Source organism: Brienomyrus brachyistius, unplaced genomic scaffold (assembly GCF_023856365.1).
Source record: "Brienomyrus brachyistius isolate T26 unplaced genomic scaffold, BBRACH_0.4 scaffold78, whole genome shotgun sequence".
NCBI lineage: Eukaryota > Metazoa > Chordata > Actinopteri > Osteoglossiformes > Mormyridae > Brienomyrus > Brienomyrus brachyistius.
This window is the reverse complement of record NW_026042353.1, coordinates 805,858-830,744: the sequence shown is the minus strand read 5'-3', so window position 1 is coordinate 830,744 and position 24,887 is coordinate 805,858. Positions and strand designations below refer to the sequence as shown.

Below are 24,887 nucleotides of genomic sequence, written 5' to 3'. Positions count from 1 at the left end.
AATTCACGAGGAACACATTAAATAATGTGCTGTTGTATTGTTTTCAATGTAATACAGGTGAAAGATAATTTAACAAAGTGCTGTTTTCAGTTTGATTTTCATTTTACATACCATCCCAACTTTTTCTGATTTGGGGTTGTAAAATGTGAACACAAAAGCTTTTTTTGTGTGAACATTATAAAACAGATTAATTCGTATTAAACAATTTCAAAGACATAGACATCTAATATGTGTGTGTCTGTGAGAGAGAGCATTTCAATTAATGCCTATAGTTCAATATTTGTTATATGTGCTGAATTTCATGGTCATCATTTTGGAAAAAAAGCTACCTAAACCATACGGGACTTAGAAATGGGTTAAAACTGACAGGACGATACCAGATATCAAATTGTATAGTTAGGATGAATGTACTGTTAAACAGCAGCACCATTGGAGGAGTCATGCATGGTGAGGCAGGGGGATATCTGTACATTAATGGGCGATGCATTACTGGGGATCTTTGGCGCCACCTTTTGACCAGTTACAGTCGTCATCAACATTAAAAAAACATTTCCATTTCCACTGCGTGAAAAAACAAATTGCACCCTATTTATAGAGTGGGAGACTACTTTTTGCAAGGATTTATATCTCCTGAAATTGCTTCTTCACAGATAAGCACCAGAATGTTCTTTTCCCAGATGGTAGTAGGGACAAAATCTCCTACCACTGATAATTCTGACCATACACAAATTTTTATTTTTCTGAGTCTTGCGATTTTACCGTATCAAAAATAACCAGTAAATCCTATTATTATCCTGCTACCCCCACTCTACCAAAACTCATGAAATGATACATTTGGAGGAGGAAGATTTCTAATTGATCCTTTATACCCACCAACCAGACCAGTATAAGAAGCTGTACGATGTAAAGCCTCTTTAAATGGGTACAGACTACTTCCGTTTATTGTAATAAGTATCTCATAAATTTGACTTTACACTTTTGCATGGTATTGATAGATTTTGAAAGTTAATTACTTAACACAATTCTTATTAAAATTGTTCATTATACAACCTCAATGTCTCAAGGTAGCACATTAGTACAAAAGACGCTGTATGATGTATTATTGTAGCAGTCAGATGTTATTTTAACCAATGTACAGGTTTACCTTTAATTTAATTCTACAAACATAATCAAAATCACTTGTGAAAAAGACATTTAGTCATTTACTAAGGCAGATACAACCTGTGGAAGCACAGCTAAAAGCATACCATCACCCATTATAGAGTGACCCATTGTCTTTGTAACTGAGTAATCACAACTAAGTGCAATTTACTATAATGAAACTGTACACAGAAACTGTAAAGGCAAAGGTAATTTATTATGATGAAATGCTTCCAAAATGCCCAGTGTGCTTCAGCGTTTCTCCTTTTCTCCAGTCGTCGACAGGTCCTGTGTTTATTAGGTGATCTGTGATGTAGGAGATCCTGAGAATGGCTGCTGCTCCAAGGATGATTGGCAGGTGGCTTTTCCCAGGAACAGCGGGCTGGAGATGTAAAGGTGGGATGGAGAAAATAAAGTGTAGGGGAATACAGAGTACAAACAACCATAAGAAACACACGGCCCATGGCCATATGTCCACAAGACAACCACCCGCCCAACCCGAGAGGGAGCCTACGAGGGACTAAAGGGGGCCCAACCCCTGTAAAAGGAGGTCCGCAGAGGGGGGACAGACAGCGAGCCCCCCAGTCCCTCCCGCAAGCCCTCCACCGAGGGAAGCGGGTCCAGGGCCAAAGGGCCCCATCAACCGGGAACACTCCCCTGGCGGACGGTCCCCCCAGCCCGCTACCCGGCAGGACGGATCACCGCCCACTGTAGCGACCCGGCACGTCCCCCCCCTCCCCGACACTGCAGGATGATCTAAGGGAGACCCATACAAACAAAGTGCACCCCCCCCCACCACCCAGGAGCGGACCTGCGTCAACTGGGGAGCGGCAGACCCCCCGCCCAGCCCAGACCGAACCCTACAATTCACCTAGAAGGGCTCAGAGCATACCTAGATACCCCGGACCGCCTGCCAGGGCCCCACCACGGCGCAGCAGAGCCAAGGACCACCCAGCCCGCAGCCCACAAGAGGAGACGGCCCACACCGGCCAGGGCCATCTTCTACCTGCCGGGCGACCCCACCCGCGCAGGGCCAGAGACAGAGAGTCTCCCAAGGCCCTAATGTAGCATGGACTGTGTATATAACTAAAGTGCAAAAAGCAGGTGAACAGTCGAGGCACGGGCACCCCACCGCTGGCAGACGGCAGAACCCCACCTGCCTATACCCACCTCCTCAGCCCTAGTGTCATGTGGTGTCTAATGTGCAAGTAAAACCTCCCCACTGCCCCTCAAAGCCCTAGTGTTGTATGAAATGTGGTGTCCGGCCCAGGGGATCAATAAGGGCGTGCAGGAGTGGGCCCCCCCCGGCACCGGGGCCAGATCCCCGACTGGCCCTGATTAGTCCCCATCCCTGACCCCACACAACCGGCAGGGGCGGCCAACCGAGGGGGTTCAGGGGCGCCACATTAACAATTATTAATAAACATTCCACTATACATCTCAAAATTTATCATGCTCAATTCATTATCTTTGATACTGTTTCAAACGTTTAATGTTCCCCAAACAGCAGCAGAAGAACCACAACTTCATCTTCCTTGTATTTTGGCTCTTCTCTGTGTCAAGAGCTCTACAAGCTCAACTTTAATATTAATTTTCCACCACTTCTACATCTTCTATCTCTACCTGACCCACATCTATCTCTACACCGCCAGTTTCCTCATTACCTCTTTCTCTATTTATAATATCAACTAGTACATCACTTACTATTATTTCCAATATGGTTACATCTCTCACCATGTCCACACCCTCAATAATTACCTCCCCTACTTCTACCCCCACAATCTCAAAATTTACATCCCCAGAAATTACTTCTGCAAGCCCAAACTCACACACTCGGACTTGCAAAGCCTCCACCTTCACATTTCCTTTCGTATCCTCTGCCTTTAGGGTAATATTCCCCCCCTCCACCTTAACCACCTTCACATTTACCCACAGCCCTCCTTGCTTCCCATTGCTTCCATTTTGCATTTTATTAATGCCTACATTCTGGTCTGCACCCTCCACCTGTACACCAGAGATCTTACCCACATGTCTTTCCCTCTCTGCCACCTCCACCCTTTCCCCACTAACCTCACCCTTTACCTCACCTACCCCCTGACTGGTCCTATTCTTCCTCACCTTCTTCTTTTTGTGAAGGTAATACGTCTTATAAATTTCCCACTCTTCAGATGTCAGGCCGTAATTTTCCTGAAGAGTCTCAGAGAAAATGCCAGCATTGCCTATCACTCTCACACCCTCCCCTCCCTTACACCAGTCAGTCACACCTCCCAGTCCCCCCATAACCTCCCCAGCCTGGACAGTGGGGGGTGTCGCTGGTGAGCACTCCTCCAAACCTTTCCTCACTCCCCAGTCGATCACCTCGTCCCACAGGTCCCAGGCTCGCCAGTGCTGGTCGTTGGTCCAGGAAACAGCTTTCGGAATTTTCATTCTTGGTGAATAAACAAGACATAATTAACTAGCCGTCTGTGATACTCTCAAAGCCAAACTAGACACTGTATTTTCAACGTACTCCAGACATTTGCTAAATGCTTTTCACCAAGAATGCCTATGGAAAGGGATGGAGCCTTCATTAGCTGCTCGTGGCATCGACGCTACTCCAATAGAAGCGGGCAAATTGCTAAAACTGTTTCACAACCTATACAGTAACGCTGTCGAAATCAGGACGCTGCTTCGATACGTTATAACATCGCCATGGTAATGAACCCAGCAAACGGTTAATCTAAACGTATAGGGGCTCTTTTCAGAATAACATCTTCAGATGAAACGCATTACGAAAGACCGGATGAGTAAACCCAATCATTTCAACCATAAGTCTTATTGTTTTTAAGTTTAACACAATTATTTTCTCTTACAATTTAAATATAAACAATCACATTACGAAAAATGGCCACAGCATCTACAGTTTAAGCTACTAATTTTAAATATATTTCAATTATATTTTGCGGCAATATTTGCATGAACTATATCACGACATAAAATGTAATATACAATTAACTATGCTAACAAAACATAATCTGAAGAAATAGCAAGAAACATACGAAGAGATGCTTCTCACCGCTGCGCCATCGCTCTGTCAGAAAGTTTATGTTCAACCTGCACTCATTTTGTTTCTATGGAAACCAGCGAAATTTTTCATTGGTCGAAAGGATTATGAAATGTACTGACGTCATTTTCAACGAATGAAAACGAAAATTAATTGTCAGGAGGGACGAATTTGAAGCTGAACCAATCAGAAGTAGTATGTTTAGCTCGTGCTTGTTGTGGCTGGGCGTGATTGGATTTGTTGATCTAACCGCCTTCAAGCCCGTAAACCATGTATCTACTTGTCAATGGGAAACCACGCAGTTCTTCCCATAAATTCTGGCTGTAATTTTTTTAATAACATTATGTCTTTTTTTTGCAGTATTACGGTAATGCATAATACCGCGATGTTTGGGGTTTACCGCTGTTTATTTTTCCATAGCTGGTGACCGCAATTAGCATTTTAGCCATGTTGGTAGGTACGCTTTTGAGAAAGAAGTTCTTGTTATTCACATTCTGTGTCCTGGTGTTTTTAATTTCTCATAATGTGAACAAAGATATGTCATATACAACTTTTTTGAGAGACTAAATTTTGGTTTGATTTATAATTTATTTAATGGTAAATAAAGTTCTTATACAGCCATTTTAGAATTAGTGCAGTCTTTCGTTTAGAATTAGCGCAATATTCTTAAAAACTGCATGTTCAAACCAAACGCCATGCCATAATTGATTTACAGATATTTCATTCAGGAATCTATGGAGGGTATACTGTAGGTAGGCCTGTTTGTGTGTGTGTGTGCGCGCGTTTGGGTGGGTGGTTATGTACATAGTGCTATAAAGCATGTTATTTTGACTTTGTAGGGACATGTTTTCGTACCCGAAAGTAAGAAGATACTGAATTTTATTAAATTCTGTGAATGCAGTCAAAGGAATAATTCAAAAAGTCTTGCATTTTGTTTGGTTGCTTACTGTTACTGCTTGGTAACTACTGCAATGTTTAAGGTTGCCATAGTTAGGATTGGGGTTACGCCCATACAAATGAATGGAGAATCCCCACAAAGATTCAAATACCTAATCTGTGTGTGTGTGTGTGTGTGTGTGTGTGTGTGGAGTAGGTGTATATTACATTGTGGGGACCAAATGTCCCCCACAATGTGACAAAAACCTGCTATTTTGATGTTTTGGGGGGGCATTTTCAGGTACTCACAAAGATCTGTAAATACAGTCAAAAAACTAAAAATGCCAAAAGTCTTGTATTTGGTTTGGTTACATATGGTTAAGGTTAGGGGTTGGTAGGGGTTAAAGTTGTGATGTTGGGATTACAGTTTTCCCCATAGAAATGAATGGAGAGTCCCCACGAAGATATAATTACACAGCTGTGTGTGTGTGTGTGTGTGTTGTGTGTGGTATCAGATCAGTCCCTGAGAGTTCAGTAGTCTGACGCCATGTTTCTGAGTCTGGTTGTGGAGGCCTGAATGCTTTTCCAGATGCTAGGAGAGTGAAAAGATTATGTGAGGGGTGGGTGCGGTCATCCACAATGTTGGTGGCTTTGCGGATGGAGCGTGTGATGTGAATGTCCATGATGGAGGGGAAAGAGACTCTAATAATCTTCTCAGCTATCCTCACTATCCGCTGGTCTTGTGACCTGAGGCGAGGCAGTTCCTAAATCAGACCGTGATGCAGCTGCTCAGGATGCTCTCATTAGTTTCCCTGTAAAATGTTGTGAGGATGGGAGATGGACATTTCTCAGCTTCCGCTGAAAGTAGAGGTGCTGCTGTGCTTTCTTGACTATGGAGCCTGTGTTGAGACAAACTTGTGTGTTGTTTTTGTTTGTCACATAGCGTAAAAATTGCCTAAGGAATCAAAAATGTGGTTCCATGGGGTTCCAGACAGTGACCTTTTTTGAAGACAGTGAGACTAAATTTTATACCTAGGTGCACCAGTGATGACATTGGTCAGGTAGGCTGTGGTCTGTCAGTTGTTGACAAGTGGCTGGTGACCCATGCAACCCAAGCAGAAGTGAGCAGAACTTGTACCAGCCAAATAGACAGGAGAAAGCGGATTTTTCATTGGACTTCAGGACTCCTGAGTAACAGATAAAGACAGAGAAACAGCAAAGTTATGGAGAATCAGGAAGTAAGTGCCAGTCTGCACAGATCTGAGGTCAGTGAGACACACATAAGGCTCCTCTGATGCTCCTCTTCATCCGCTGATGGGCCTCCAGGTGAGAATCAGAAATGAAACATAATAACAACTGACACAAAGGCCTGAGGTCAGACCCTCTGTATGCAGCACAAAGTGTGTCTGCAGTCTCACCCTCACATCGTGTATGACGACATTTCTGCTTTTTAGATTAAGTGCCTGTCTGAGAATAACTTCTGCATCATGCTAATGATTTAGCTGTTTTGTGCTCATGTGCAAAAGAAAAATGAGGAAGTTAAATATATCAGAAATAAATTTCTAATGTGACTCAAGGCCACAGTAAAGTGGACCATCACATGAAGTAAGTACAAAACAGCCTTTACTAATAAGCTAAGGATTAAACAACATATATGATGTGCATAATCTGACAGTATATCAGCGTGAGAGCAAGGCTGGCCCTGGAAGTGGTGTGCATGCAACGGCAGAGCAAAGTTAGAGACACCCGCTAAAAACTTTCATTTCATCTCACTTACTTCTTTTTTCTTTTTCCTTCTTTTTTTCTCTCCTAATCTGTCTATCCTCTTCGGCCAGCTCACCCACTGCAATACTTTACGGGTTAAAAATGAAATAAATAAATTTTTTAAATTTAAAAAATGAAATCGATCAACATGAGAGGCCTATACAGAGTTTATAGAGCTCCTCATGGTAAAGCAAACATGTTTGGCACAGCAGTGCATTCAGACCATGAATCTGCTAAAGCTGCCCGACAGGACAAAGGGAATAAAAAAAGAAGAAGGTGGATAGTTCAGGTCCAGAAAGTAAAAATCCAGACCAAGATTTAGTTTCAACCAAACAGCTGAGTACTCTGTGTCTGTGGCACTTTACACAACTAGTTGTTTGAAACAAAGTCCTGGACTGGATTTTTACTCTCTGGACCTAAACTATCCACTTCTGGATCAGTGTCATACTTAAAGTCGTGGTTTTGGTTTTCAGCACCACGGACAGCAACTAGACTTACTGTCATTTAATGGGAGTGAAAGCAGAAACCAATAGATCACACAGGGATATTTTCATTTGATGGTGTCTTTCTTTTTACTTTTGATATGCCGTCTTCCTCCTTAGCTGATATGTGAGGCTGCTGTCAGCTGAGACAAGCTGGTGTATTTGTACCGCAGATTGAAAAGTGTGCGGTCCCGATTACATCACTCTTTAAAAGAGTCATTGATTGGTGGGCTCTGACGAGGAGGCGTGACCTAAAAACTCCAAACCATTTATCCATCCATCCATCCATCCATTTTCCAAACCGCTTATCCTACTGGGTCGCGGGGGGTCCGGAGCCTATCCCGGAAGCAATGGGCATGGGAACAACCCTGGATGGGGGGCCAGCCCATCGCAGCCAAACCATTTAAGTTTGTGAAATTCATTTTTAATAATTACCAATTTCAGGAAAATATGAAATGTTTTGTAAAGTATCAATTTATTAATCATGTATTTAAACAAATAATGACCAGTATAAAAGACATATACAAAACTGTACAAAAGCCTTGGGCTGTCAAAGAAAATGATGTTCAAAATGATCTTCATCTTGGTCTAGAATTATAATATTTTGTCCGTAAAAGTGTGGCAGCCCAGTCATTTGCACCAACCATCCAATAGACCCATATATTTTTGACTTGACCATTAACACAACTCCTATGGCTAATCAATGCATCATTAACATTTGTTTAATTTAATTAATTAATTAAGTGAGCTGGTGGCGGAATTTAACAAATACATGGAATGGCTGGGGTGCCCCTGAGGAGAGGTTTAGGATCATAAGCGTGGTTCATCTAGCGATCCAACAAGGCATCAGTAACTTTATGGAGAAAAGAAGAAATTCTTGTTAGTTTTTATTGTGTCACTTTTAATTTGCATATATTTTTTATGATAATTGTGTTTTTGTTCTGAGCAAATATACACAACCCAGATAAATAGCATTAAACGTTTTCTTTGATGGCCGAAGACTTTTGCATAGTACCATATTTTTTCAGAATCAAGAGACAATTTAATAAAAACCAGTCTTACCTTCACAAGATAACGATTATTAAACATTAACCAGCAGGTGGCAGCAAAGCACTTGTGAATAAGTGGCCAATACGTGGTTGTACAGGTTCCCAGCAGATAATCAACCCCTCTGTGTTTAACTGACTCTCATGCTATGACTGTACAGACTGAGCAGGGCCGAGTGAGAGAGGCCTCACTGCAGTTAGCATAACCGTTTATTTTACAGCTCGTCTGACTCATTCTGCTCCACGAAGGTCATCTCCTCTGCCAGCTTCCTCTGATCCAGGGAGACCCTCTGCTTCTCTCTGATTGGTTCCCGTTTTCTACAGGAGGTCCAGTGCAGCTGAATGCTGATGATGGTGCAAATCAGGTAAAACACACCAGTCCCAACTTTCAGTACAGCATCCAGAACCTGCTCCCATCTGTCAGACACATAATACACCAGTGTGTCTGTCAGTCACACGTATCACATTGAAACCTGAAGAACAAAACAGTGAATCTATTCTTACTGAAGTAAAACCACCTTGATAATCACCTGGATAGGATGGGATCTCAAGTTTATTATTAAGAAAATAAAATAAAAAATATTTTTTTCGGGGCGGCATGGTGCTGCAGTGGTTAGCACTGTTACCTCACACCTCTGGGACCCGGGTTTGAATCTCCGCCTGGGTGTGGAGTTTGCATGTTCTCCCCATGTCGTCGTGGGGTTTCCTCCGGGTACTCCGGTTTCCCCCCACAGTCCAAAAACATGCTGAGGCTAATTGGACTTGCTAAATTGCCCATAGGAATGCATGTGAGAGTGCATGGTGTGTGAGTGTGCCCTGCGATGGGCTGGCACCCCATCCTGGGTTGTTCCCAGCCTCGTGCCCATTGCTTCCGGGATAGGCTCCGGACCTCCCGCGACCCAGTAGGATAAGCGGTTTGGAAAATGGATGGATGGACGGAAATATTTTTTTCTCTTAAAATTAAAATGACAGTTTCCCATTACTGTGTGATCAGGTAAATGCTGCTAGCTGGACCCCCACACTACTGTAAATGCTGCTGAATGCTTACCTCAGTTTTTCATTATCCCCTCCTTCTTCATCATGTGCACAGAAAAGGAGAGCAGTGGAAACAGGGGAAAGGATTGTTAATAAAAAGCAGTGTTCTGTTAGTCAATAAAGACTAAGAAAAGGTCACTCTTGAAACTGAAATATAAATTATGAAAGATATTCTACAGAGAAAATGATTAGATGGAGAACAATGAATTAGTGTTCACATCCCAGGGCACTGATAGTGAACAGGTGAGATAAATGATTTTATTAACATATTTTAATGTATCTATTGTATCAGGGTGGCATGGTGGTGCAGTGGTTTGCACTGTCGCCTCACTCCTCTGGCACGTGTACTCAAGTCTTCGCTGGAGTTCCGTGTGTATGGAGTTTGCATGCTCCCCCTGTGTCATTGTGGGGTTTCCTCCAGGTACTCTGATTTCCCCCCACAGTCCAAAAACATGCTGAGGCTAATTGGAGTTGTCAAATTGCCGGTAGGTGTGCTTGTGCGAGGGAATGGAGTGTGAGTGTGTCCTGCAATGGGTTGGCACCCTGTCATGGGACGTTCCCTGCCTTGCGCCCATAGGGACCCTGTCTTAGACAAGCAGTTTCAGAAAATGGATGGATGCAGCACTGGAACAGATTTTACAGAGTACAACTGTAACACTGGTCTACGCTGCAATGAAAAACCACCTACAGATATGTTAGTCAGTCTGCACACCATTAGTAACAATTCATCCTCACAAAGATGAAAAAATGCCTGAATTAAGTTGCAAGCTACATGGATTTGTCTGGATTTGTATACATAACAAGTGATTGGCTGTATGTCTGTGGAAAATGCTGTGATTTTTGTCATATTACAGACTGATCATAAACTAGAAGACACACATTCAATATTAAAGACACCAATTAGCCTGACTGTGCGTTTTTGGATTGTTGGAGGAAACCCACACAGCATGTGGAGAACATGCAAACTCCACACAGACAGAGCAGAAGCCAGATTCAAACCCCTAAACATGGAGGCGTGAAGCAACAGCGCCACCTACTGGACCAACGTGCCACTATCATTGAAACAATAATCCCAATAAATAACTCTGTTTCACAACAGCTGATAAATAGGGGATTATCCCCACAAAGAAGCACAAACCCCTTCGTGAGTGAAACTGCTGGGTTGATTAGTATGTATCTATTTATATTGAAGCATAAATAATTCACAGGCAGATTTAAATCAATTACTTATGTTTAACAGTAATATGAACTGGAATTTGCAGGTTTACAGCAGCACACCAATACCAGCCAGTGTCCTTCCTCTCCAGCCCACTCATTGTCACAATGAAGGTTTTATTTTCTGTGTCATCCCTGATCAGGACAGGCCTCCCATGCAAACTCACTGATCTCTCTGATGCACAGGAGCCCCCAATCTTACACCACATCCTATGTCTTTTCTTGTTTCCATAGTAACACTGACACTGTCTCCATCCACACCCGTCACCTCCTGTTTGTCCACTGACAGCCCTGGAGGACTTGAACACACAGGTAAAACACTCAAAGATTTTCACAGCAATAAAATCTTTATGAATATCAGCCCATTACAACATACATACTGTATGTAAATGTTTGCCCAATAAACTGACATTTTTTAACATATTACTTTTAACATTAACCTCATGAAGTCGCCCAATTTAGCTGACACTGTTACTTCTTCCAAGTCTCGTTTATCATATTGAATTAAATTAAAATGCAGATTTTTTAAATATTAAAACATTTTTTCCATCAGTGTTTGTATTAAGGTCCTTCCTTTTTGACTCAGTGACATGTTACATACTGTGCATCTCATTGGCTACAGTCTGCAGTACAGATATCTTACCATCAGTGACTGACAGATTAACCTGACCAAAGAGGCTCCACTGATCTTCACACCACACCAGTACCGGTCAGAGTCCTCAGCTGTCAGATTGTTGATGGTCACAGTGAAGACTCGCTGGTCAGGATCATCTCTGACTGACACTTTACCCTCCAGTGGAGAGTCAGTGTGTACTATGGGAGTACATGACCTCACATTATACCCTCTACACCAGTATTTCACATGAGTTTTATATCTGTCACCATAGGAATATGGGATTGTTACAGATCATCCTCTCTGTACACAGACCCATTTCACTGTAGACACACTGTCAGCACCTGTGGGGAAAATAATTAACTGAATAAGGATTTTCCACCTCATGACATCTCTAAGTAATTATGCTTGGTTTGTGTAATACTTAGATTAGGTCATGTGTAATTAACAGAACAGTGATGATGCATAAAAGGCAAAGACCATCATTTTACTATAAGAACAAGGAAAACAAAAGTAGTGTCTGATCTTGGGAAGGGCTTAAGCAGGATGTGGGATCGGGAATCTGAGCCTGGCAGTGTGTTCTAGGGTCTTAGAGGAAAACAAGGACCTTACATCCCTAGTAAAAGGCCTAGATGAGGTGAATGAATGGGCTTGTCACTGTGTGGGATGACCACACCCCTTCAGTACTATGGCCTTGTAAACATATCCAGTCCTGTGATACAGGCCCTCTCCTATTCCCTCTATTCATGTTACCTTTGGGTTCTATTTGTGAACGTTATTATGTAAAATATCATTGCTATGCCAGTGATACGCTGCTCTATTTGCCATTAAAACCTGGTGACTGCTGCTCACTGATGGCCCTTTCTAACTGTCTGGAGGATATTAAGAACAAGACAGCAATGACTTTCGTCCAAATTAATGAAAACAAGACAGAGGTAATGAGTTTTGGTCAATCAGGGTCTGTCCATGAGAACAATTAGGGCCTCATTCAGAGAACTTCCGGTCACATACTAAAAATCTTGGTGTCATCTTTGATTCATCATTGAGTTTGATAAACAAATAAATGCTGTTGGGGGGAGGCATGGTGGTGCAGTGGTTAGCACTGTTGCCTCACACCCCCGGAACACGGGTTCGAGTCTCCGCCTGGGTCACATTTGTGTGGAGTTTGCATGTTCTCCCCATGTTCTTGTGGGGTTTCCTCCGGGTACTCTGGTTTCCCCCCACAGTCCAAAAACATGCTGAGGCTAATTGGAGTTGCTAAATTGTGTGTGTGTGTGTGTGTGTGTGCCCTGCAATGGGCTGGCCCCCCATCCTGGGTTGTTCCCTGCCTCATGCCCATTGGTTCCAGGATAGGCTCCAGACCCCCTGCAACCCAATAGGATAAGCATTTTGGAAATTGGATGGATGGATAATACCCTTGTATCACAACACCAGACCTGGACCAGAACCTGACATACTGCTAGCAGGTTTGTGGAAAGATAAAAGATAATCGCTACGATACTTTTTCAACTTCGGTGTTAGTGGTATAGTGGCTAGCATAGCTGCCTTCCAAGCAGTTGACCCGGGTTCGATTCCCGGCCAACGCAGCCTTACTTATGACCTCCTTCTCTGTGAGTGTCTTCAGGTACTTATAGTCCAGCTGAACAGCATGTCATCAATAACCCGCTGCATTATAGAAACTGAAAGAAGCATTACTCCATCAATCTGTATATCTGCCTTCCAGATGTGTTAGAATACTAGCAAACAGGGCTGCTTATGTCAGTTGAAGCCTCGTTAGCGCAGTCGGTAGCGCGTCAGTCTCATAATCTGAAGGTCGTGAGTTCGACCCTCACACGGGGCAGTTTACTTACTTGCTGAAACAGTTCCCATACATAGCTGCACTTTTATAAAATCACTCTCCCACAGATTCTAATTGATGTTTTTATGTCACTCATGTGGCATCAGGCCAGCGTACTTCCATAACTGTGCAAAAGAACTTCTTCAGAAGTAGATACCATTACTCGTCTCATAGCGGATCCACAAACCTTCCAATTTCAACGTCTAGCCCAAACTGATCTCAGATGCAAGCATCTGTACAGTCATCTGCATCCCATGGCTAAGATTTCACCTGCAACAGTAGCCAATCGAGCATCAACAAAATTCGGCAACAGCAAAATCTGTGACGAGGGCCATATACTTGTTGACTGTTACACTTGTATCACAACACCAGACCTGGACCAGAACCAGACATACTGCTAGCAGGTTTGTGGAAAGATAAAAGATAATCGCTACGAAACTTTTTCAACTTCGGCGTTGGTGGTATAGTGGCTAGCATAGCTGCCTTCCAAGCAGTTGACCCGGGTTTGATTCCCGGCCAACGCAGCCTTACTTATGACCTCCTTCTCTGTGAGTGTCTTCAGGTGCTTATAGTCCAGCTGAACAGCATGCCATCAATATCTCACTGCGTTATAGAAACTGAAACAAGCATTACTCCATCAATTTATATATCTGCCTTCCAGATGAGTTAGCACACTGGCAAAACAGGGCTGCTTATGCCAGTGAAAGCCTCGTTAGCGCAGTCGGTAGCGCGTCAGTCTCATAATCTGAAGGTCGTGAGTTCGACCCTCACACGGGGCAGTTTACTTACTTTCTGAAACAGTTCCCATACATAGCTGCACTTTTATAAAATCATTCTCCCACTGATTCTAATTGATGTTTTTATGTCACTCATGTGGCATCAGGCCAGCGTACTTCCATAACTGTGCAAAAGAACTTCTTCAGAAGTAGATACCATTACTCGTCTCATAGCAGATCCACACACCTTCCAATTTCAACGTCTAGCCCAAACTGATCTCAGATGCAAGCATCTGTACAGTCATCCGCATCCCATGGCTAAGATTTCACCTACAACAGTAGCCAATCGAGCATCAACAAAATTCGGCAACAGCAAAATCTGTGACGAGGGCCATATACTTGTTGACTGTTACACTTGTATCACAACACCAGACCTGGACCAGAACCAGACATACTGCTAGCAGGTTTGTGGAAAGATAAAAGATAATCGCTACAAAGCTGTCGCAACTTTGGCGTTGGTGGTATAGTGGCTAGCATAGCTGCCTTCCAAGCAGTTGACCTGGGTTCGATTCCCAGCCAACGCAGCCTTACTTATGACCTCCTTCTCTGTGAGTGTCTTCAGGTGCTTATAGTCCAGCTGAACAGCATGCCATCAATATCCCGCTGCATTATAGAAACTGAAAGAAGCATTACTCCATCAATCTGTATATCTGCCTTCCAGATGAGTTAGCACACTGGCAAAACAGGGCTGCTTACGTCAGTGAAAGCCTCGTTAGCGCAGTCGGTAGCGCGTCAGTCTCATAATCTGAAGGTCGTGAGTTCGACCCTCACACAGGGCAGTTTGTTTACTTGCTGAAACAGTTCCCATGCATAGCTGCACTTTTACAAAATCACTCTCCCACAGACTCTAATAGATGTTTTTATGTCACTCATGTTGCATGAGCCCAGCGTACTTCCATTACTGTGCAAAGAACTTCTTCAGAAGTAGATACCATTATTCGTCTCATAGCGGATCCACAGACCTTCCAATTTCAACGTCTAGCCCAAACTGATCTCAGATGCAAGCATCTGTACAGTCATCCGCATCCCATGGCTAAGATTTCACCTGCAACAGTAGCCAATCGAGCATCAACAAAATTCGGCAACAGCAAAATCTGTGACGAGGGCCATATACTTTTTGACTGTTACACTTGTATCACAACACCAGACCTGGACCAGAACCAGACATACTGCTAGCAGGTTTGTGGAAAGATAAAAGATAATCGCTAGAAAGCTGTTTCAACTTCGGCGTTGGTGGTATAGTGGCTAGCATAGCTGCCTTCCAAGCAGTTGACTCGGGATCGATTCTCGGCCAACGCAGCCTTACTTATGACCTCCTTCTCTGTGAGTGTCTTCAGGTGCTTATAGTAGGGACTTGGAAATCCTGCTTTGGTCGCTCACTCTTATATTCCGTGTGATGACTTCATAATTTTTTCAGCGGTGGCTACGGGGTGGGTGCGAATATGCGGTTTTCGCGGCTAGCTCTGCATTCAACTTATGAGATATCCGCCGTTTTGAATAATTTATTTATCCTTGATTTTCTTATTTTTTATTGGATCAAAATCGGTTCAGTATTCGAGGAGCAACAACAATTTGAAAACAAGGTAACTTTCACGCACTAAATAAAAATCGAAAGAATCGTGGGGCATCGATTATTTGTGCACAGGCATGTTTATTGCACCCTAAATGTGAATATTGCCAACTATGATGACGATTGATGCATGCCCACACTATACAATCGTGTGCCCACTTCTGGATGATTGAAGATTGAAGGGATTTTATGTGCTGTACGGAGGATGGATCAATGTCACGTGACCACTGATCTGGCTCCTGATTGGTTAGACATCATGCCAGTTAATGGAGATACCCCCAAGTAAATTTTCATTTCAACATTCAACAACAAAAATCACTAAGATTGGTTAGATATTGGCAAAGTTCTGGTTGTTTAAGTGCACCATACCCTATTTACAATTTCTTACATTTATTGAATGAGGGGCAGGCTGCCCTCCGCCTATGCAGAGCGAAGTTGTTCTAAGAAGTCACAGTTTTTTCTGCAGGTCTAATTGTAATTACATTAGAACAAAAATCCGATTTCAGGCATGTTAAATCTTCAATATCTCTGGTTCTATTAAAGATATATTGACAAATGAGGTATCATTTTTTATGATTTTTTAATCTCTTTCCATTAAAATAGGTGTGAAGTTAATCAAGACAATTTGGTGAAAAATTTCCAAGTCCCTACTTATAGTCCCGCTGAACAGCATGTCATCAATAACCCGCTGCATTATAGAAACTGAAAGAAGCATTACTCCATCAATCTGTATATCTGCCTTCCAGATGAGTTAGCACACTGGCAAACAGGGCTGCTTACGTCAGTGAAAGCCTCGTTAGCGCAGTCGGTAGCGCGTCAGTCTCATAATCTGAAGGTCGTGAGTTCAACCCTCACACCGGGCAGTTTATTTACTTGCTGAAACAGTTCCCATGCATAGCTGCACTTTTACAAAATCACTCTCCCACAGATTCTAATTGATGTTTTTATGTCACTCATGTGGCATCAGCCCAGCGTACTTCCATAACTGTGCAAAAGAACTTCTTCAGAAGTAGATACCATTACTCGTCTCATAGCGGATCCACAAACCTTCCAATTTCAACGTCTAGCCCAAACTGATCTCAGATGCAAGCATCTGTACAGTCATCCACATCCCATGGCTAAGATTTCACCTGCAACAGTAGCCAATCGAGCAACAAGAAAATTCGGCAACAGCAAAATCTGTGACGAGGGCCATATACTTGTTCTCTGTTACACTTGTATCACAACACCAAACCTGGACCTGAACCAGACATACTGCTAGCAGGTTTGTAGAAAGACAAAAGATAATCGCTACAAAGAATTCTCAACATAGGCGTTGGTGGTATAGTGGCTAGCATAGCTGCCTTCCAAGCAGTTGACCCAGGTTCGATTCCCGGCCAATGCAGCCTTACTTATGACCTCCTTCTCTGTGAGTGTCTTCAGGTGCTTATAGTCCAGCTGAACAGCATGTCATCAATAACCCGCTGCATTATAGAAACTGAAACAAGCATTACTCCATCAATCTGTATATCTGCCTTCCAGATGAGTTAGCACACTGGCAAACAGGGCTGCTTACATCAGTGAAAGCCTCGTTAGCGCAGTCGGTAGCGCGTCAGTCTCATAATCTGAAGGTCGTGAGTTCAACCCTCACACCGGGCAGTTTATTTACTTGCTGAAACAGTTCCCATGCATAGCTGCACTTTTACAAAATCACTCTCCCACAGATTCTAATTGATGTTTTTATGTCACTCATGTGGCATCAGCCCAGCGTACTTCTATAACTGTGCAAAAGAACTTCTTCAGAAGTAGATACCATTACTCGTCTCATAGCGGATCCACAAACCTTCCAATTTCAACGTCTAGCCCAAAGTGATCTCAGATGTAAGCATCTGTACAGTCATCCGCATCCCATGGCTAAGATTTCACCTGCAACAGTAGCCAATCGAGCAACAACAAAATTCGGCAACAGCAAAATCTGTGACGAGGGCCACATACTTGTTGACTGTTACACTTGTATCACAACACCAGACCTGGACCAGAACCAGACATACTGCTAGCAGGTTTGTGGAAAGATAAAAGATAATCGCTACGAAGCTTTTTCAACTTCAGCGATGGTGGTATAGTGGCTAGCATAGCTGCCTTCCAAGCAGTTGACCCGGGTTCGATTCCTGGCCAACGCAGCCTTACTTATGACCTCCTTCTCTGTGAGTGTCTTCAGGTGCTTATAGTCCAGCTGAACAGCATGTCATCAATAATCCGCTGCATTATAGAAACTGAAAAAAGCATTACTCCATCAATCTATACATCTGCCTTCCAGATGTGTTAGCACACTGGCAAACAGGGCTGCTTACGCCAGTGAAAGCCTCGTTAGCGCAGTCGGTAGTGCGTCAGTCTCATAATCTGAAGGTCGTGAGTTCGGCCCTCACACAGGGCAGTTTGTTTACTTGCTGAAACAGTTCCCATGTATAGCTGCACTTTTACAAAATCACTCTCCCACAGACTCTAATAGATGTTTTTATGTCACTCATGTGGCATCAGCCCAGCGTACTTCCATAACTGTGCAAAGAACTTCTTCAGAAGTAGATACCATTACTCGTCTCATAGCGGATCCACAAAACTTCCAATTTCAACGTCTAGCCCAAACTGATCTCAGATGCAAGCATCTGTACAGTCATCCACATCCCATGGCTAAGATTTCACCTGCAACAGTAGCCAATCGAGCAACAAGAAAATTCGGCAACAGCAAAATCTGTGACGAGGGCCATATACTTGTTCTCTGTTACACTTGTATCACAACACCAAACCTGGACCAGAACCAGACATACTGCTAGCAGGTTTGTAGAAAGACAAAAGATAATCGCTACGAAGATTTCTCAACATAGGCGTTGGTGGTATAGTGGCTAGCATAGCTGCCTTCCAAGCAGTTGACCCAGGTTCGATTTCCGGCCAATGCAGCCTTACTTATGACCTCCTTCTCTGTGAGTGTCTTCAGGTGCTTATAGTAGGGACTTGGAAATCCTGCTTTGGTCGCTCACTCTTATATTCCGTGTGATGACTTCATAATTTTTTCAGCGGTGGCTACGGGGTGGGTGCGAATATGCGGTTTTCGCGGCTAGCTCTGCATTCAACTTATGAGATATCCGCCGTTTTGAATAATTTATTTATCCTTGATTTTCTTATTTTTTACTGGATCAAAATCGGTTCAGTATTCGAGGAGCAACAACAATTTGAAAACAAGGTAACTTTCACGCACTAAATAAAAATCGAAAGAATCGTGGGGCATCGATTATTTGTGCACAGGCATGTTTATTGCACCCTAAATGTGAATATTGCCAACTATGATGACGATTGATGCATGCCCACACTATACAATCGTGTGCCCACTTCTGGATGATTGAAGATTGAAGGGATTTTATGTGCTGTACGGAGGATGGATCAATGTCACGTGACCACTGATCTGGCTCCTGATTGGTTAGACATCATGCCAGTTAATGGAGATACCCCCAAGTAAATTTTCATTTCAACATTCAACAACAAAAATCACTAAGATTGGTTAGATATTGGCAAAGTTCTGGTTGTTTAAGTGCACCATACCCTATTTACAATTTCTTACATTTATTGAATGAGGGGCAGGCTGCCCTCCGCCTATGCAGAGCGAAGTTGTTCTAAGAAGTCACAGTATTTTCTGCAGCTCTAATTGTAATTACATTAGAACAAAAATCCGATTTCAGGCATGTTAAATCTTCAATATCTCTGGTTCTATTAAAGATATATTGACAAATGAGGTATCATTTTTTATGATTTTTTAATCTCTTTCCATTAAAATAGGTGTGAAGTTAATCAAGACAATTTGGTGAAAAATTTCCAAGTCCCTACTTATAGTCCCGCTGAACAGCATGTCATCAATAACCCGCTGCATTATAGAAACTGAAAGAAGCATTACTCCATCAATCTGTATATCTGCCTTCCAGATGAGTTAGCACACTGGCAAACAGGGCTGCTTACGTCAGTGAAAACCTTGTTAGTGCAGTCAGTAGCGCGTCAGTCTCATAATCTGAAGGTCGTGAGTTCAACCCTCACACCGGGCAGTTTATTTACTTGCTGAAACAGTTCCCATGCATAGCTGCACTTTTACAAAATCACTCTCCCACAGATTCTAATTGATGTTTTTATGTCACTCATGTGGCATCAGCCCAGCGTACTTCCATAACTGTGCAAAAGAACTTCTTCAGAAGTAGATACCATTACTCGTCTCATAGCGGATCCACAAACCTTCCAATTTCAACGTCTAGCCCAAAGTGATCTCAGATGTAAGCATCTGTACAGTCATCCGCATCCCATGGCTAAGATTTCACCTGCAACAGTAGCCAATCGAGCAACAACAAAATTCGGCAACAGCAAAATCTGTGACGAGGGCCATATACTTGTTGACTGTTACACTTGTATCACAACACCAGACCTGGACCAGAACCAGACATACTGCTAGCAGGTTTGTGGAAAGATAAAAGATAATCGCTACGAAGCTTTTTCAACTTCAGCGATGGTGGTATAGTGGCTAGCATAGCTGCCTTCCAAGCAGTTGACCCGGGTTCGATTCCTGGCCAACGCAGCCTTACTTATGACCTCCTTCTCTGTGAGTGTCTTCAGGTGCTTATAGTAGGGACTTGGAAATCCTGCTTTGGTCGCTCACTCTTATATTCCGTGTGATGACTTCATAATTTTTTCTGCGGTGGCTACGGGGTGGGTGCGAATATGCGGTTTTCGCGGCTAGCTCTGCATTCAACTTATGAGATATCCGCCGTTTTGAATAATTTATTTATCCTTGATTTTCTTATTTTTTACTGGATCAAAATCGGTTCAGTATTCGAGGAGCAACAACAATTTGAAAACAAGGTAACTTTCACGCACTAAATAAAAATCGAAAGAATCGTGGGGCATCGATTATTTGTGCACAGGCATATTTATTGCACCCTAAATGTGAATATTGCCAACTATGATGACGATTGATGCATGCCCACACTATACAATCGTGTGCCCACTTCTGGATGATTGAAGATTGAAGGGATTTTATGTGCTGTACGGAGGATGGATCAATGTCACGTGACCACTGATCTGGCTCCTGATTGGTTAGACATCATGCCAGTTAATGGAGATACCCCCAAGTAAATTTTCATTTCAACATTCAACAACAAAAATCACTAAGATTGGTTAGATATTGGCAAAGTTCTGGTTGTTTAAGTGCACCATACCCTATTTACAATTTCTTACATTTATTGAATGAGGGGCAGGCTGCCCTCCGCCTATGCAGAGCAAAGTTGTTCTAAGAAGTCACAGTATTTTCTGCAGCTCTAATTGTAATTACGTTAGAACAAAAATCCGATTTCAGGCATGTTAAATCTTCAATATCTCTGGTTCTATTAAAGATATATTGACAAATGAGGTATCATTTTTTATGATTTTTTAATCTCTTTCCATTAAAATAGGTGTGAAGTTAATCAAGACAATTTGGTGAAAAATTTCCAAGTCCCTACTTATAGTCCCGCTGAACAGCATGTTATCAATAACCCGCTGCATTATAGAAACTGAAACAAGCATTACTCCATCAATCTGTATATCTGCCTTCCAGATGAGTTAGCACACTGGCAAACAGGGCTGCTTATGTTAGTGAAAACCTCGTTAGCGCAGTCGGTAGCGCGTCAGTCTCATAATCTGAAGGTCGTCAGTTCGACCCTCACATGGGGCAGTTTATTTACTTGCTGAAACAGTTCCCATGCATAGCTGCACTTTTACAAAATCACTCTCCCACAGAGTCTAATATATGTTTTTATGTCACTCATGTTGCATGAGCCCAGCGTACTTCCATTACTGTGCAAAGAACTTCTTCAGAAGTAGATACCATTATTCGTCTCATAGCGGATCCACAGACCTTCCAATTTCAACGTCTAGCCCAAACTGATCTCAGATGCAAGCATCTGTACAGTCATCCACATCCCATGGCTAAGATTTCACCTGCAACAGTAGCCAATCGAGCATCAACAAAATTCGGCAACAGCAAAATCTGTGACGAGGGCCATATACTTGTTGACTGTTACACTTGTATCACAACACCAGACCTGGACCAGAACCAGACATACTGCTAGCAGGTTTGTGGAAAGATAAAAGATAATCGCTACGAAACTTCTTCAACTTCGGCGTTGGTGCTATAGTGCCTAGCATAGCTGCCTTCCAAGCAGTTGACCTGGGTTCGATTCCCGGCCAACGCAGCCTTACTTATGACCTCCTTCTCTGTGAGTGTCTTCAGGTGCTTATAGTCCAGCTGAACAGCATGTCATCAATAACCCGCTGCATTATAGAAACTGAAAGAAGTATTACTCCATCAATCTATAGATCTGCCTTCCAGATGTGTTAGCACACTGGCAAACAGGGCTGCTTACGTCCGTGAAAGCCTTGTTAGCGCAGTCGGTAGTGCGTCAGTCACATAATCTGAAGGTCATGAGTTCGACCCTCACACAGGGCAGTTTATTTACTTGCTGAAACAGTTCCCATGTATAGCTGCACTTTTACAAAATCACTCTCCCACAGACTCTAATAGATGTTTTTATGTCACTCATGTGGCATCAGCCCAGCGTACTTCCATAACTGTGCAAAGAACTTCTTCAGAAGTAGATACCATTACTCGTCTCATAGCGGATCCACAAACCTTCCAATTTCAACGTCTAGCCCAAACTGATCTCAGATGCAAGCATCTGTACAGTCATCCACATCCCATGGCTAAGATTTCACCTGCAACAGTAGCCAATCGAGCAACAAGAAAATTCGGCAACAGCAAAATCTGTGACGAGGGCCATATACTTGTTCTCTGTTACACTTGTATCACAACACCAAACCTGGACCTGAACCAGACATACTGCTAGCAGGTTTGTAGAAAGACAAAAGATAATCGCTACAAAGAATTCTCAACATAGGCGTTGGTGGTATAGTGGCTAGCATAGCTGCCTTCCAAGCAGTTGACCCAGGTTCGATTCCCGGCCAATGCAGCCTTACTTATGACCTCCTTCTCTGTGAGTGTCTTCAGGTGCTTATAGTCCAGCTGAACAGCATGTCATCAATAACCCGCTGCATTATAGAAACTGAAACAAGCATTACTCCATCAATCTGTATATCTGCCTTCCAGATGAGTTAGCACACTGGCAAACAGGGCTGCTTACGTTAGTGAAAGCCTCGTTAGCGCAGTCGGTAGCGCATCAGTCTCATAATCTGAAGGTCGTGAGTTCGACCCTCACATGGGGCAGTTTATTTACTTGCTGAAACAGTTCCCATGCATAGCTGCACTTTTACAAAATCACTCTCCCACAGACTCTAATAGATGTTTTTATGACACTCATGTTGCATGAGCCCAGCGTACTTCCATTACTGTGCAAAGAACTTCTTCAGAAGTAGATACCATTATTCGTCTCATAGCGGATCCACAGACCTTCCAATTTCAACGTCTAGCCCAAACTGATCTCAGATGCAAGCATCTGTACAGTCATCCGCATCCCATGGCTAAGATTTCACCTGCAACAGTAGCCAATCGAGCATCAACAAAATTCGGCAACAGCAAAATCTGTGACGAGGGCCATATACTTGTTGACTGTTACACTTGTATCACAACACCAGACCTGGACCAGAACCAGACATACTGCTAGCAGGTTTGTGGAAAGATAAAAGATAATCGCTACAAAACTTTTTCCAACTTCGGCGTTGGTGGTATAGTGGCTAGCATAGCTGCCTTCCAAGCAGTTGACCCAGGTTCGATTCCCGGCCAATGCAGCCTTACTTATGACCTCCTTCTCTGTGAGTGTCTTCAGGTGCTTATAGTAGGGACTTGGAAATTCTGCTTTGGTCGCTCACTCTTATATTCCGTGTGATGACGTCATAATTTTTTCAGCGGTGGCTACGGGGTGTGGGTGCGAATATGCGGTTTTCGGGGCTAGCTCTGCATTCAACTTATGAGATATCCGCCGTTTTGAATAATTTATTTATCCTTGATTTTCTTATTTTTTACCGGATCAAAATCGGTTCAGTATTCGCGGAGCAACAACAATTTGAAAACAAGGTAACTTTCACGCACTAAATAAAAATCGAAAGAATCGTGGGGCATCGATTATTTGTGCACAGGCATATTTATTGCACCCTAAATGTGAATATTGCCAACTATGATGACGATTGATGCATGCCCACACTATACAATTGTGTGCCCACTACTGGATAATTGAAGATTGAAGGGATTTTATGTGCTGTACGGAGGATGGATCAATGTCACGTGACCACCGATCTGGCTCCTGATTGGTTAGACATCATGCCAGTTAATGTAGATACCCCCAAGTAAATTTTCATTTCAACATTCAACAACAAAAATCACTAAGATTGGTTAGATATTGGCAAAGTTCTGGTTGTTTAAGTGCACCATACCCTATTTACAATTTCTTACATTTATTGAATGAGGGGCAGGCTGCCCTCCGCCTATGCAGAGCAAAGTTGTTCTAAGTAGTCACAGTTTTTTCTGCAGCTCTAATTGTAATTACATTAGAACAAAAATCCGATTTCAGGCATGTTAAATCTTCAATATCTCTGGTTCTATTAAAGATATATTGACAAATGAGGTATCATTATTTATGGTTTTTTAATCTCTTTCCATTAAAATAGGTGTGAAGTTAATCAAGACAATTTGGTGAAAAATTTCCAAGTCCATACTTATAGTCCCGCTGAACAGCATGTCATCAATAACCCGCTGCATTATAGAAACTGAAAGAAGCATTACTCCATCAATCTATATATCTGCCTTCCAGATGTGTTAGCACACTGGAAAACAGGGCTGCTTATGTCAGTGAAAGCCTTGTTAGCGCAGTCGGTAGCGCGTCAGTCTCATAATCTGAAGGTCGTGAGTTCAACCCTCACACCGGGCAGTTTATTTACTTGCTGAAACAGTTCCCATGCATAGCTGCACTTTTACAAAATCACTCTCCCACAGATTCTAATTGATGTTTTTATGTCACTCATGTTGCATGAGCCCAGCGTACTTCCATAACTGTGCAAAAGAACTTCTTCAGAAGTAGATACCATTACTCGTCTCATAGCGGATCCACAAACCTTCCAATTTCAACGTCTAGCCCAAACTGATCTCAGATGCAAGCATCTGTACAGTCATCCGAATCCCATGGCTAAGATTTCACCTGCAACAGTAGCCAATCGAGCAACAACAAAATTCGGCAACAGCAAAATCTGTGACGAGGGCCATATACTTGTTGACTGTTACACTTGTATCACAACACCAGACCTGGACCAGAACCAGACATACTGCTAGCAGGTTTGTGGAAAGATAAAAGATAATCGCTACAAAGCTGTTGCAACTTTGGCGTTGGTGGTATAGTGGCTAGCATAGCTGCCTTCCAAGCCATTGACCCGGGTTCGATTCCCGGCCAACGCAGCCTTACTTATGACCTCCTTCTCTGTGAGTGTCTTCAGGTAC

The 24,887-nt window shown here is 42.9% G+C and overlaps 1 protein-coding gene and 9 non-coding genes across 11 annotated transcripts; 9 read left to right on the top strand and 1 right to left on the bottom strand.

Annotated features, from left to right (window-relative positions):
• Positions 1 to 2,448: 2,448 nt before the first annotated feature.
• Positions 2,449 to 4,240, bottom strand: LOC125726838 (uncharacterized). 2 transcript variants are annotated; one of them, XR_007388441.1, is made up of 2 exons: positions 4,179 to 4,240; positions 2,449 to 3,568 (listed from the first exon to the last, which is right to left on the bottom strand). XR_007388441.1 is itself a non-coding variant. In XM_049003300.1 (2 exons), exons 1-2 carry the CDS (start codon positions 4,204 to 4,206, stop codon positions 2,728 to 2,730), a joined length of 852 nt encoding a protein of 283 aa, XP_048859257.1. In that variant the 5' UTR covers positions 4,207 to 4,218; the 3' UTR covers positions 2,458 to 2,727. The 2 variants fall into 2 exon arrangements, 1 of the variants encoding a protein (XP_048859257.1); XM_049003300.1 differs by having other exon boundaries at positions 2,458 to 3,568; positions 4,196 to 4,218.
• An 8,741-nt stretch (positions 4,241 to 12,981) lies between these two features.
• trnam-cau (transfer RNA methionine (anticodon CAU)) lies at positions 12,982 to 13,054 on the top strand. Its single transcript has one exon. It is a non-coding gene; the product is annotated as a tRNA-Met (tRNA).
• A 449-nt stretch (positions 13,055 to 13,503) lies between these two features.
• On the top strand, positions 13,504 to 13,575 carry trnag-ucc (transfer RNA glycine (anticodon UCC)). Its single transcript has one exon. It is a non-coding gene; the product is annotated as a tRNA-Gly (tRNA).
• A 182-nt stretch (positions 13,576 to 13,757) lies between these two features.
• Positions 13,758 to 13,830, top strand: trnam-cau (transfer RNA methionine (anticodon CAU)). The gene has a single exon. It is a non-coding gene; the product is annotated as a tRNA-Met (tRNA).
• Positions 13,831 to 14,279: 449 nt separating this feature from the next.
• trnag-ucc (transfer RNA glycine (anticodon UCC)) lies at positions 14,280 to 14,351 on the top strand. The gene has a single exon. It is a non-coding gene; the product is annotated as a tRNA-Gly (tRNA).
• Positions 14,352 to 14,533: 182 nt separating this feature from the next.
• Positions 14,534 to 14,606, top strand: trnam-cau (transfer RNA methionine (anticodon CAU)). The gene has a single exon. It is a non-coding gene; the product is annotated as a tRNA-Met (tRNA).
• A 1,581-nt stretch (positions 14,607 to 16,187) lies between these two features.
• On the top strand, positions 16,188 to 16,260 carry trnam-cau (transfer RNA methionine (anticodon CAU)). The gene has a single exon. It is a non-coding gene; the product is annotated as a tRNA-Met (tRNA).
• Positions 16,261 to 16,962: 702 nt separating this feature from the next.
• trnam-cau (transfer RNA methionine (anticodon CAU)) lies at positions 16,963 to 17,035 on the top strand. The gene has a single exon. It is a non-coding gene; the product is annotated as a tRNA-Met (tRNA).
• Positions 17,036 to 22,594: 5,559 nt separating this feature from the next.
• On the top strand, positions 22,595 to 22,667 carry trnam-cau (transfer RNA methionine (anticodon CAU)). Its single transcript has one exon. It is a non-coding gene; the product is annotated as a tRNA-Met (tRNA).
• Positions 22,668 to 24,251: 1,584 nt separating this feature from the next.
• Positions 24,252 to 24,324, top strand: trnam-cau (transfer RNA methionine (anticodon CAU)). Its single transcript has one exon. It is a non-coding gene; the product is annotated as a tRNA-Met (tRNA).
• Positions 24,325 to 24,887: the final 563 nt, after the last annotated feature.